This window comes from Podarcis pityusensis (genome assembly GCF_964106645.2).
Source record: "Podarcis pityusensis genome assembly, chromosome: 14".
NCBI classification, from domain to species: Eukaryota; Metazoa; Chordata; class Lepidosauria; order Squamata; family Lacertidae; genus Podarcis; species Podarcis pityusensis.
Genome location: NC_138039.1, coordinates 33,194,429 through 33,207,933, shown reverse-complemented (window position 1 = coordinate 33,207,933; position 13,505 = coordinate 33,194,429). Strand labels below are relative to the sequence as shown.

General features: G+C 43.7%; 1 protein-coding gene across 4 annotated transcripts in view; it reads left to right on the top strand.

Annotated features, from left to right (window-relative positions):
- The window catches only part of LOC308462571 (ceramide synthase 3-like), an 84,293-nt gene that overhangs the window by 13,899 nt on the left and 56,889 nt on the right, over positions 1-13,505 (top strand). Inside the window, exon 7 of one of the 4 annotated variants that reach the window (XM_080980342.1) lies at positions 474-1,668. The exons of the other annotated variants lie outside the window; for them this stretch is intronic. Within the exon in view, the coding sequence (XP_080836468.1) occupies positions 474-1,362 (889 nt within the window). The 3' untranslated portion in view covers positions 1,363-1,668. Of the gene's footprint in view, positions 1-473; positions 1,669-13,505 lie in introns of those variants that run through there. 4 annotated transcript variants of the gene reach the window in all.

Genomic DNA, 13,505 nt, shown 5'->3' with positions numbered 1-13,505 from the left:
ACTCTGGGCGGCTCCCAACAGAACACTAAAAACAGAATAAAACTTCAAACATTAAAAACTTCCCTAAACAGGACTGCCTTCAGATGTCTTCTAAAAGCCAGATAGTTGTTTTTTCCCTTGACATCTGATGGGAGGGCATTCCACAGGGCGGGTGCCACTGTCGAGAAAGCCCTCTGCCTGGTTCCTTGTAACCTCACTTCTCGCAGCATATATTGGTTTCATAGCCTGCTTTGTAGTAGGAGATTAAGCCACAGTTTCCTGGTTTAGATATAATTGGAAACTATGGTTTGACAAGGCCTGGAAATGTTGAGGGAGGATGATGTGCATGGGCAGCATGCATTACACCGAACAATGCCGTATTAGACAAAGCTCATTATGTTTGGACCAGGCTATGGTAAATAACAGAACTTTGCTAAAATGTTCACTGATTCAAAAGCAATGAATTGCTTACTCTACAACTGTTAACTTTCTAGGTTCTGGCACAAAGCTGGTCTTTCCTTATATCATTCTGATGATGGAACCTGGGCTGCTTTTACACATCAGAATGGCTGCAATCCCCATTGTATCTTCTTATTTTTGCTGAAAAGTATTTCATTTGATGCCACAGTTCTACTTGATTTCTTGATTTCATCTGAAACCTGCTTCTTGGAATATTTTGTAAGATACTTAAAGCTTCTTGTACAAGACTGGGACCATTTTGTCAAGATTTCTAAATACTTCAAGACCACCTCTAATGGAGAGCTCAGCTTTTCTATGGTGAACTTGCCCTGCCAAGAAAAAAGTGCCTACCAGCTAGACTCAAATTTGCAGGATGCTTCGTATCATCCCCCATCCAGTATTGAGATCCTTTCAACCTCTTTCCCAAATTTTTCTGCACTGTGGCATACTGACAGTCAAGCTGTAAAACCTAGCAGATCTAACCATTTGCAAGAGTCTGATAATATGTCTTTGGTGGGAGCCCTTCAAAGGCTGGTGGATTATGAAAGCTCAGAAGATTCGGAGGTGGAATGGATAGAAGAGGAGAGTTTGGCTGACATGAGGCAGACACCTTTAGATCAAGCTTGTGCAGAAGTCACTGGCCTTATGGATGTGGATGGCCAGACAGAACGATGTGTGTTGCCTCAGGATACTTTGGATACTTCCTCACCTTTTCACTCCACGATTTTGCTAAATAAACGTGGATCAGAAGAAGGGGTGCTTCAGAAATCAGTGGAGTGTTTCCAACAAGTGCAAGAGTCGGTTTCTAGACTACACAGAAGGAACCTCTTTCCGTACAATCCAAGTGCACTCCTGAAGCTCTTGACTTCTGTTGAAACTATTAGTAGCGAGCACAGATCTGCTTCAAAGAAGTTCAAAGTCTAAGGATCTGCAGTGCCCATCCCCCACCTTCTCCCACTTAATAGTTTTCAAATGAGTTTTTCCAGAAGCTTAAAGTTTACCAGAACCTATGGTCAGAGGCACGTTCTTTGGGATTTGTCTATGGGTCATTAAAAGCTGGTCCAACTGGATGAGAAACATGGACTCTTTATAATGACTAATCCATTGATGTGTTTAAGTGTGGAAGTGTTTGACTGGAGGATATGGTCTTGCCTGTGGGTATGTATAATTCAGCCACTGGGGGTGACTTTTTAAAAAGAAAATAATAATAAAATAAAACCCTGAATTTTATTTTTGGTCTCCTTGATATTCCATCCCAATGGAAAGGCATAACCTTTCTCAACAGGAATATCTATCACTTTTATAAGAGATAGTAGGGCAGCTGTGTGCTCCATCTCTGGACAAGCATGTAAAATAATTAAACAGAATCAAAGTTAATCGTTTTATCCAGTACTTCTGTTCTGCTTATGCAACAGACTTCCTCCTGCACATTGGAACTTCTCCTTCACCTCCCTCCTTGTTGCACCCTCAAAATCTGCTCCAAAAGGTTGAGGGACCAGCCTGAACAAATTTTGGAGGTGCACAGGGAACTCCTGTTGCTCAGTATTTGATGCAGCTCAAGAGTTTCAGTCTTTTAAAAAGGTTGTGAAATGAAAGGCATGGGCAAAGGAGATAAAAGTGCACTTACTTGTGACTGCTGCAGAAAATATGGATCCTGGGAGTATTCTGCCTCTAATAGTCTTTTATAACTTGTTACCCCACTTCAAACTGAACACAGTCCACTTACCATATATGATGGCTTAGCAGGGAATCAACGAGCCTTCTCTTTTTCACCATGCAGGCAGCAAAAACAAGCACCTGAAGCATCACAGCACTTCTCTGGGGACTGTGTTCTGCTTGGTGGGTAACCACAGGTCTGCAAATGTTGTTCTTCATTTACCTGCTGCATCTGATATATAAGAACAACTCGCTTGATACATATCAGGCCTGCAAAAATTGTGATTCTCAAAGCCAAATGTCCATCCGTCATGATGTCGACATTGGTCCTTGTTCAAAAGTTATACATGCATGTAAAATGCCCAGAGTCGTGCAGTCCATAGGGACATGTCCGTTACAGACCAATTTCAGGAGGAAATGCCAAGAAAACACAGGCTTCAGTTGCAGGTTTGAAACTTACTGAGTTTCTTACAAAACATTGGGCAACTTAGTATATACAGAAGTAAATCTCTGCAAAGATTCCACAGGAAAAGCCTGGACCAACAGGTTTACTTGGAGCAAGGAAGAAAGAGAAACAGGTAAGAGGCAAGGAGAATTACTGGGAGGGGAGCAGCACTGGGGTGCAGTAGGCTGCAGTGAAGCCCAAAATGCAATGGGGTAAACTCTGAATGTAGTTGGGAAGCAGAACTCACTTTTTCAACTGTCACCTGGGAGCAGTGTTGTATTAGATTGTCCCAGTGGGAGATACAGGAAGCAGAACTTACTCCATCAGCTCTGCTGTAACAGACCAGGTCTCTTGAGCACCTCCTACCCCTGAACTGGGCCAGCTGGTCTTTGAGAACAACTGTTTAAAAACTGGCTTGAATTTGATTATCTCTTCCCCACTTCTCCCCTCCCTGACCCTTTCCCCTTAGGTTGTAAGCCTGTAGGCAGGGATTGCCTTGTTCTAACTGACTGTACGTAAGCCAGCTGGGAGCATTTTTGTTGGAGGAGAAGGTACATATTCTGCGAACAAATAATAGTAATAATAAATTATGCCAGTTGAGAAATAAGAGAGAGAAATGGAAAGTTTGAAATGACCTGCTTCAAAGAGAAAATCACACATCTCAAACTGCAAAATATTGTGGTTTGGAAAGAATGTATTTCCCATACCAGAAATGTTTCTTCCTGGAAAGAAGATATAAGGAGGGCAAGGAGTTATCTACATAATAAATTGTACCATTATTTCTCATTTGAAAGCATTTTGTCACTGCACAATGTATTTTTGTGATATGCCTAGTGGGAAAGTAGCAGGAGATAACATTTCTTAATCTTTGTGATTATCTTCAGCAACTTTGCATTGGCACGTTGTGGAGACTTAAGCACCATGCTTTGCTTAGGTACAAATTGGGAAATCTTTTTGCATGTCAGTGATGTAAGCAGGGAGTGTATGGGAAGCTACCGCACATGAATATCTCGTTTTTCAGGTGAAATTGATACTGAATGCAATTTCCAGTTTTAAGCATGGCAATAGGATTTTTCCATTGTAATAGCTGAGAATTGCTGCTGTTTTAAGAAGGCACTAGAGCTTGCTCTTAAGCGTATTACAAATAATTAGAACAATGAGGTGCAGTAGAGGGAATATTAGATTTAAGGGTGGAATCCCAGCTGAACCTATGGACTACGCTCGCTCAAAGTTTCTCTCCCTTTTTGTGAAAAGGGAATCATCCATCTCCCATCATGTTTATGAGGATGGTTGAGACCAATATTGTGAAAAAAGCAAATCTGGAAATGTAAACATAAGTATAAAGTAGAACAGAACACTTAAAAAGAAAGCATTCTGAAATCCCTCTTAATTGTAATGTTAGTTCATATTATAAAGTTTTTGTAATTTTAAAGTTATTCGTATTTAGCCCTGAAATCCAGTTTTGGATTGAGGGTGGTTTATACATTTTTATACTAAATGCAACACCGAAACCTCATTACTGAAGAGCAGCAAAGGGACAGTAGAGTAGAAAACATTAGATAAGAGGGTGAGAAGTCAGATCACCCATGAGAATGGAAGGGTTTGTGAAGAGAAAGCCCTCTCCTGCTTGTCTCTTCCCCACCCCAGCTGTCCAGCCTCTTTGGAAGCTGCCTTCAACTACTTTTGCAAGCTTATTCAATCTGGTTAACTTCCCATGTTACTTACTTTTTCCAACCCTAACCCTGCGGAAAGCCATCTAATTAGACTTCAATTTGATTTTGACCTGTTTTTAGGAGGTAATTTAATTATTGTTCAATTTTATACCAATGTTATATATCTGATATTAGCAACCCTGAGCCCAACTTTGGCCAGGGAGGGTGGGGTATAAATAAAAGTTGTTGTTGTTATTATTTCGGTGGGGTTGTAGTCATGGCGCCAGTTCCCACAGCCTTCCTCCGAGCGTGGGGCTGAGCAAGGTAGGCTCACTTGGACTGGGAGGAACTTTGCTGGCCGACTCCCCACTCCCCAGCAACCTAAGATGAGAACTGTAGTCCAGGGACACCTGAAGAACACCACACAGGCTACCCATGCAGTAGTTCATACACTTCTAGTAGAAGTCTAGTAGAAGCTGGTGGCTGTGCCGCAATTATGGACTGGAGTAGGCTTTTTCAAGAAGACCTGGGTGTTGGTTGATTCAAAATGTTGGGCTTTCTTCCGAACACCCCAAACTAGCTGTGCAGGTGACCATAGTCAAACAGTGTCAAGTGGCTCAGCTCTTGTGACAGCATTGAGATTAGACGGTATAATCCTTTCTGTACTTCTATCACTGATTTAGTGGAATTTTTTTGCACACACCTCCATCATGGTCTGGGTAACCTTGCATTTTATATAGCGGGAGGCTAACCTGCGTTGAGCTCTTGAAAATGTCTGAGAACATTGTACCATTCCCCCAAGCCCAAGCATTGACAAGGAAGACACATCTAAGATCAAACAGTGTGGGAGGCAGATTCATACAATGTTAGATATTTAATTCGATACCCAAATATATTACATTACCAAAGCAATTGGTTGTCTGTTTTTGCTGTGCTGTTTTATCATATGCAAACAGGATTGCCCTGGAGAATGTCGCTTGAGAAAAGCATAGCCTGTATGTTCCTTCCTGGAAAGAATCTTACTTAGTGCACTCTTTATGTAGACAGCCCTAGACTTGCAAAGTGCTGAGCTGGGATTGTCTGTTGCTTGGTTGAATCTAGTGACATCTAGCTCCAACAGTCATTGAGTTTCAGGGAGCTGGATCTAGACAGCAAGGTGTGGCCCTCAGGACTCTTCCCAGGCTACAGCTTTTTTGGCCCTACTGCATGCCCTCCTGTAGTTCTTCCTGGCTGGAAGGTGGTCTTGAATATATCTATATGTCTTGTAATAATATCTCTTGCTTGCCAAGATGGAATAAGCAGGCGAGGATTGCAAGGGTGAAATGTACCCTACTGTACAAAGGTCAATTGCTCCACTCACCTTTTTTTTTTTTTTTTTTTTGGCCTCTGGCATTGCCTCCCATTGTTATCTGGCCCAGTGGGTTGGAGTGGCACCGTTGAAAACAGTTCCCCACCCTTTCTCCAGAATAATGTTGATGAATGACCAGAGTCACTTCAACATAGTGTCTCTCCCACCCCGTGTCAGCACTGTGAGGCTTCCCAGAAGGATGTTGAAAGCTGCCAAGGAAGAGAAAGAACTTACTTATGTATGCTACAACAGCAGCAAGAGTCTTGATTGCACAAGGATGGAAGAATGAAGAAACCACGACAAAAGAACAGTGGCAAGAGAAATTGATGAACTATGCAGAACTGGCGAAATTGACATGCAAATTACGAGACAAGGACAACTGTGACTTCAAAGAAGAATGGGAACCCTTCACAATTTTTTTAAAAAGACAACAAAATGAATTGGACTCCTTGGCAGGTTTTGAATAAACATACACAAATTTATTGAGGGATAACATAGAAGATAGATAATATAAGAATGTATACAGCTTTATCATATGCAGAAGTTAACATTGAATGAGAAATCAGAGAGAGGAGCTGAGGAAAGTCACGGGGGGAGGGAGGGAAAAAAGGTGAGGAATAATGAAGATGATTTGTTTTGATAATTTGCTATGTTGAAATTGTGTGTGTATATGTATATGTATATGTATATCTCCAAGGTAATCAGCAAGACCACAGTGCTCGCTTGACTATTTCCATGACAGTTACAGTCGCCTTCCTGTCCAGTAGAGTCCAGTGGCCAGCCTGTTGCACAATGCCATCCCAGAGTCTGAGAATACTTCATTACTAGGACAACATGTCAAGAAGCAATTCTGGTGGCTCACCACCACACTGGGCAGAGTCATCGGTTTCTTATTCTAGCATGGGCGGCTTCTGTCCCTGACATAAAGGACGGCTAGGAAGTCATTTGGATCAATTAGCCTCTGGCAGAAGACCATTCTAATCGGTCCCTCGCCCCTATGCCATTTAGAAGCCATTGAAAGTCAAAAATTAGCCGAACAAGAGGATGGGTTACCAGCAGAATTTACATTACAGGGATGGGGAACCTGTGGCCCTGCAGGTGTTGATGGACTACAACTCCCATCATCCCTGACAATTGGCCATGTTGGTTGGGGATGATTGGTGCTTGAGTCCCAACAGCATATGGAGGGCCACAGGTTCCCCCTTTTGTGCTCTCTTCTGTCTCTGACACCCAGCATCAAGTATGTGGACTCATAATTGGCTGTCCAACAGAGTTCCCAGTAAAGGAGGTAGAATCCCAATAGACCACAGCAATTGTCCGACCAGAATTGTGGTGCTGCCACTTGTGAGGTACAGGGTGGCATCTCTGGGATCCCAATGCTTGCAATATCTTGAGTATATCTTGAATAATTTGAGTATATATTTTATGTCATTTATACAGTGGTACCTCTGGTTACATACGCTTCAGGTTACAGACTGCACTAACCCAGAAATAGTACCTCGGGTTAAGAACTTTGCTTCAGGATGAGAACAGAAATTGTGCTCCGGCGGTGTGGCAGCAGGAGGAGGCCTCATTAGCTAAAGTGGTAAAGTGGGGAGAAATTGTACAATACAGTGGTACCCCGCAAGACGAACGCCTCGCAAGACGGAAAACCCGCTAGACGAAAGGGTTTTCTGTTTTGGAGGCGCTTCGCAAAACGAATTTCCCTATGGGCTTGCTTCGCAAGACGAAAGCCCATAGGGAAATCTCCGGGGACCTCTTTTAAATGCTAGCGGTGGGGAGCAAAGCCTTTCCCCCCCCTCCGGCCTTCAGAAGAGGTCCAGGAAGGCTGGCGGGGGCCGAAAGGCTTTGCTCCCCACCGCCAGCATTTTAAAAGCAGTCCGGGATAGCAGGGAAGCGCTTCCCGCTATCCCGGACGGCTTTTGAAGGCAGGAGAGGTCCGCGAAGCCTGGGCGCGCTGATCTCAGCGCGCGCAGGCTTCGGCATGCCGGCAACTCTCCGCAAGCAGCGGCAGCGCTGCCGCTGCTCGCGGAGAGGTCCGCGAAGCCTGGGCGCGCTGATCTCAGCGCGCGCAGGCTTCGGCATGCCGACAACTCTCCGCAAACAGCGGCAGCGCTGCCGCTGCTCGCGGAGAGGTCCGCGAAGCCTTGGCCGGACAGCTTTTGAAGGCAGGCGGGGGGGACAAAGACATTCGCCCCCCGCCAGCCTTCAGAAGAGGTCCAGGACCTCTTCTGAAGGCTGGCGGGGGGCAAAAGTCTTTGTCCCCCCCGCCTGCCTTCCCAGGGGCTTTTAAATCGCCCCGGACAGCGGAGAAGTCCTCCGCTGTCCCGGGGCGATTTTAAAATGCCGCCCGCCAGCATTTTAAGATCGCCCCGGACAGCGGAGAAGCCCTCCGCTGTCCCGGGTTTTTTTAAAATGCTGGGGTGGGTGGGAAGAAAAGCCCTTGTCCCCCCCCCCAGCCTTCAGAAGAGGTCGGGGGACAGACTGTCCCCGGACCTGGTCTGAAGTCGGTTTCCCTAGGAACGCATTAATTGATTTTCAATGCATTCCTATGGGAAACCGTGCATCGCAAGACGAAAAACTCGCAAGAAGAAAAAACTTGCGGAACGAATTAATTTCGTCTTGCGAGGCACCACTGTACGAGACATGTCCACTGCCACAGACCTGCATATGGTGGCCAGGACAGAAGGGGGGGCAAGTAGATCATGCCAGCCTGAAGTTGGTGCAACATTTGGACATGGTTTGGGCACAACAATGGCTCAGAACGAAATGGATCCTGAGCTGGCTCCACCTCACCCCTGGAAAGACCTGCTTGGGGGCTTTCCATTGGCTGCCAGCAGCAGGAATCATACAGACAGCACACTCGCCTGCACATTCACTAGGCGGAAGGGACAGCGCAGTACCAGTGGAGTAATGCTAATACCTGCTTTCCCCCCGTCCCGCGGGTGGCAGTAGGTTAAGCCTAGCATGACTAGGTGGAGGGACACCTCTGCCCAGTCCAGCCCCGAGCCCAGCACAAAGGGGGAGCTGAATTGCTCAGAATAATTCAAAATGCTGGCAGAGATTGACCTTATGAGATGAGGACTCTGGGAAAAGCAGATAAAATGGATATAGAACACGTTGTAAATGTGCTGGAGGCAATGCAATTCCAGGAACAAGCAACATTATTCTACAGTGTTAGCCTTTAACTAAGGGTACCATACCATGCGTACTTACCTGGGGCATAAATCCCATTAAGCTTAGTATGGCATACATTTGAGTAAGATATTCATATGCTTACACCGCATGGTCTTTGATAATGGTTATGACTCAGTGTTGAGAGATTAAAGTATAAATTGTAAATCTACCTTTTTAGATCCCCCCCGCTCGTGCCGAATCCGAAAAAAAAATTCCTTTTTTTTTCCTCCTTTTGTACCCGGTTACCCAATTACTCACGGGTTTTTGTTAAATGTCCGAATTTCAAATGGAAGAAGCCAGCGCTCTCCGACGAATGGCATGCGGCTGCACTCGGCAGGGGAAGCGATAGACTCAAAGTACCACGCCACTCCCAGGCACCCGATCCGTAGCCTTTAAAAAGGCTCCTTCACGAGTCGGGAGGGCGCTGACGGTACCAGCCGAGTCCCCATGTCCACGGGCCCCGTGCCCGTGGTTTTTAAGGGTCCCCGCGTCGCCGGCGCGGTAGGACCCAGCCCCTGCCGAGCCGGCTCCCTCCGGAGCTCGGAGGGAGTCCGCCATTCGGCGATGGCGCCAACCCGGAAGTCTGTAAAGCTAATCTGCATTAGATCTAAATTTCCTTTTAAACTTTTTTTTAAAAAGGCACTGCATTTTTTACTAAAAACCGACCAAAACCCTCATTTAAATAAATGAAATTAATTAATTTATTTAAATAAATAAATAAAATGAATTTATTTATTTAAATAAATAAATAAATAAATGAAATGAAATGAATTTATTTAAATAAATAAATGAAATGAATTTATTTAAATAAATAAATAAATGAAATGAATTTATTTATTTAAATAAATAATTTTTTTTATGGATTCTTATCTATCCTGCTGACATGTCTATGTAAGAGTCAATTAAAAGGAAAATATTAAAGGTGGCTTTTGCTGTTAAGAATCAGTAGTGCACTTCATAACTATTTCAAAACAATATTTACACTGCAGTTTCGGTCACAGTTACAGACTGTCTTCTTGCTTTTAAGCAGCATTTCTACTGAATTAACTTTCTTACTTGCTGAACATTACTTTGTTTTATGTAACTAAATAAATGCAAATCTATTACTGTCTCTCCTACATTTTGGGGGAGGGCACTGCTTTTTCTTTGAAGTGCAAACATAGGTAGCAAATTGGACTTGGACCTGAAAAATTGTGCCTTGTTTCCAATGGACTAATTGCACCATTGCTTAATTACCCCACAATTAAATGTCCTCTTCTGCAATAGCAGTACTGGTTTGATTGTTCCATTCAGGGCTGAGTTTACAATTTTACATATATTGTAGTCTCCAAAAATATGGTGTTATCTTTCATGCATGGAAAGCTTAGATTTCATGTAAATTTCATATGCTTGCTTGGCCAGATGAGCATCATAGTCATGAAAAGATCTACCGTATCCCAAGTGGGTGTTAATGTTGTTGATCTTGTTACACGGGAAAATGTAGCCTCTCACCTAAAGCATGAAGCAACTTGCTGTTCCCTTCCCCAATCCAGTTGGGAAATATCCCTAGCAAGCCCCACAAACAGAGCACTTAGTCACAAATCTCTTGTGGGAAAGAGCTGGAGGTGATTTGTTCAGTTGATTTGTGTTGCCTCCTCCCATTTAAATTAAAAGGAAATGTTGCGCTTATTACAAAATGCTGTCTTGCCTCAAACCAGTGGAAACCTTTGAGGAATCCACTGACCATGTACAGAAACTTGTGTTGAGATTTCCTAAAATAAGCAGCAAGGAAATGGAGAAGACCTTACCCAAACTGAACCTGTTGAATACACAAAGCTGTAAATCATAGGACAAACTTTGGTTGCAGTTCATGTTTTGCCTGGAGAGAGCTAAACCTCAAGCCCAGGTCTCCAAGTGTCCTGGTTTTCCAAGGACAGTCTCAGAATTACAGAAGCTGCACTTAGTCTCTAAGGTGCTACTGGACAATTTTTTATATATATTTCGACTGCGTCAGAGCAACACGGCTACCTACCTAAATCTAGAAGCTGTGCTGGTTGTGCTTTTTCCTTCCCTTCTTGTTTCAGTTAAAAGTGGTGGAGAGATCAGACAGCCCCCTGTCCTTTTAGAAAACAGGAGACTTCTGTGTGTGTGTGTGTGTGTGTGCGCGCGCGCGCGTATGCGAAAACAGAGTCCTGTTTAAACTGAAAGTAAAATACCTGCACCAAATGAAAGAAGTGGTGAAACTGGCATATGAAGCCCTTCCTAGAATTTAGAAACCAATCCACTTAAAATTCTTTAATTGCAATTCATCAGCAGCCAGCCATTTCTTTTAGGAAATGCACAGAGTGTTTATTCCTTTATTGTAAGGGCAGCCTTATACCGTGAGCCATGGCTACTCAGAAGTGAGCCCCACTGTATTCAATGGAGCTTACTCCCTAGTAACTCTGCAGCCTTACACTGCAATCCTAAGCAATTTTTCTCAGACCTAAGTCCCACTGAGTGCAATGGGATTTACTCTCTGGTATGTTCCTGATCATTCTTGTTGTTGTTGTTGTTGTTGTTGTTGTTTTACTCTCTGGTATGTTCCTGATCATTCTTGTTGTTGTTGTTGTTGTTGTTGTTGTTGTTGTTGTTGTTGTTGTCGTCGTCGTCATTACCTGCCTTTTTCCCTGACAGGGACTCAAGGCAGCTTACAGCTAACATTGTATTTCATTCCATTCATCTGTTGAACGTGCTGTACATGATGCCTTCCCTTGCACATTGTTTCTTTACCACAATCCTGTGAGGTAGTTTAGGCAGAGAAGTTGCAATTGGCTCAAGGCGACAGATGTATATGCACATATATGAAATATATGTGTCCAGCAGGTCAAACTCAGGAGAAGCTTCCTGATGTAGAATAGAATGTCCCTATTTTCATCTGATAAATATTGGAGGGAGTCAGATGTCATGCTAAGCCAAAACACAGCTTAGCTCGCAGGATTACAACAGCAGGACAACTGACAAGAGAAGCAAAGCGACCACAGCCTCCTCTTTGGGAGCCTACATAGTTGTCTGTTTAATGCCATGGTTTGGCTTAGTGTTACGTGCAAACCGGACTACGTTGTGATTCATCCTTGGCTTTATTTGTTTACTGCATGTCTGTCCTGCACGTGAACTCACAATATTAATAGTAGTAGTAGTAGTAATAATAATAATAATAATAATAATAATAATAATAATACTACAGTGGTACCTCGGGTTATATACACTTGGGTTACAGACTCTGCTAACCCGGAAGTAGTACCTCGGGTTAAGAACTTTGCCCCAGGATGAGAACAGAAATAGCACACCGATGTCGCAGCAGCAGCGGGAGGCCCCATTAGCTAAAGCATTACCTCAGGTTAAGAACGGTTTCAGGTTAAGAATGGTCCTCCAGAACGAATTAAGTTCATAACCAAAGGCACCATTGTAAATATATAATAATTTATTACTTATACCCCGCCCATTTGGCTGGGCCTCCCCAGCCACTCTGGGCGGCTTCCAACAGAATATTAAAAAGGCGATAAAACATCAAACATTAAAAACTTCCCTAAACGGGCTGCCTTCAGATATCTTCTAAAAGTCAGGTAGTTGTTTATTTCCTTGACATATGGGCATTCCACAGGGCGGGTGCCACTACTGAGAAGGCCCTCTGCCTGGTTCCCTGTAATCTCACTTCTCGCATTGAGGGAACTACCAGAAGGCCCTCGGAGCTACACCTCAAAAGGCTGAATTGCTTATCAATATAGTTATATGGATAATTCTCATCTAGGAACTGTTCTACTTTAGTTGCTCTTGATAGCCTTCTCCTCCCAAAATTTGTTTAAATCTCTTTTGAAGCCATCCAATATAGCTTTGGGAGTGAGTTCCACAGTTTAACTATGCATGGCTGAAGTACTTTTTTTAAAAATCTGTCCCAAATCTTCCAAATTCAGCTTTATTTGATGCCCAAGAGTTCTAGTGCCGTAAGCGAACAAGAAAAACTCTTTGCTATCCAGGTTCTCCATGCCAAGCATGTTTTAAAAAACATCTGTCACATCACCTCTGCTTCATCTTGTATCTAAACTAGAAAGTCCCAAATACTGCAACTATTTCTGCAAAGGAAAGTCGCTCCACACCCTGGATCATTCTCCTTTCATTCTTCTTTTCTGAACGTTTTGCAACTCTACAACTTGTACAGTGGTGCCTTGCAAGACGAAATTAATCCGTTCCGCGAGTCTCTTCGTCTTGCGGTTTTTTCGTCTTGCGAAGCACGGCTATTAGCGGCTTAGCGGCTATTAACGGCTTAGCGGCTTTAAGAAAAAGGAAACAAACTCGCAAGAACTCGCAAGACGTTTCGTCTTGCGAAGCAAGCCCATAGGGAAATTCGTCTTGCGGAACGACTCAAAAAACGGAAAACTCTTTCGTCTAGCAAGTTTTTCGTCTTGCGAGGCATTCGTCTTGCGGGGCACCACTGTATATCTACAGACTCCAGGTTTCCTCAACATCTGCTGATATCTCTCTTTCATGTGTGTTGGTTTTTTGGCTACAGAAGGAAAGTTGCTCGGCCACGCTAGTAATATATATGGTGATGGCGATACTGATTTGTAGCTTCAGGCAATCAGTGAGGAAAATTGAGATAGCAATGGGTGGTGGGTGTGGGAAAGAAAGCTACCTCCAGTGTGCATAGTGGTGTATACTCTTCCTGAAAAAGAGGGGTGGGAGAGAAATTATTTCAACTTGCATTTTAATAAGAACCTGCATGAAATCCACACTTCTTGTGCCAATATGTGAACTACAAGGCAACGCTCCT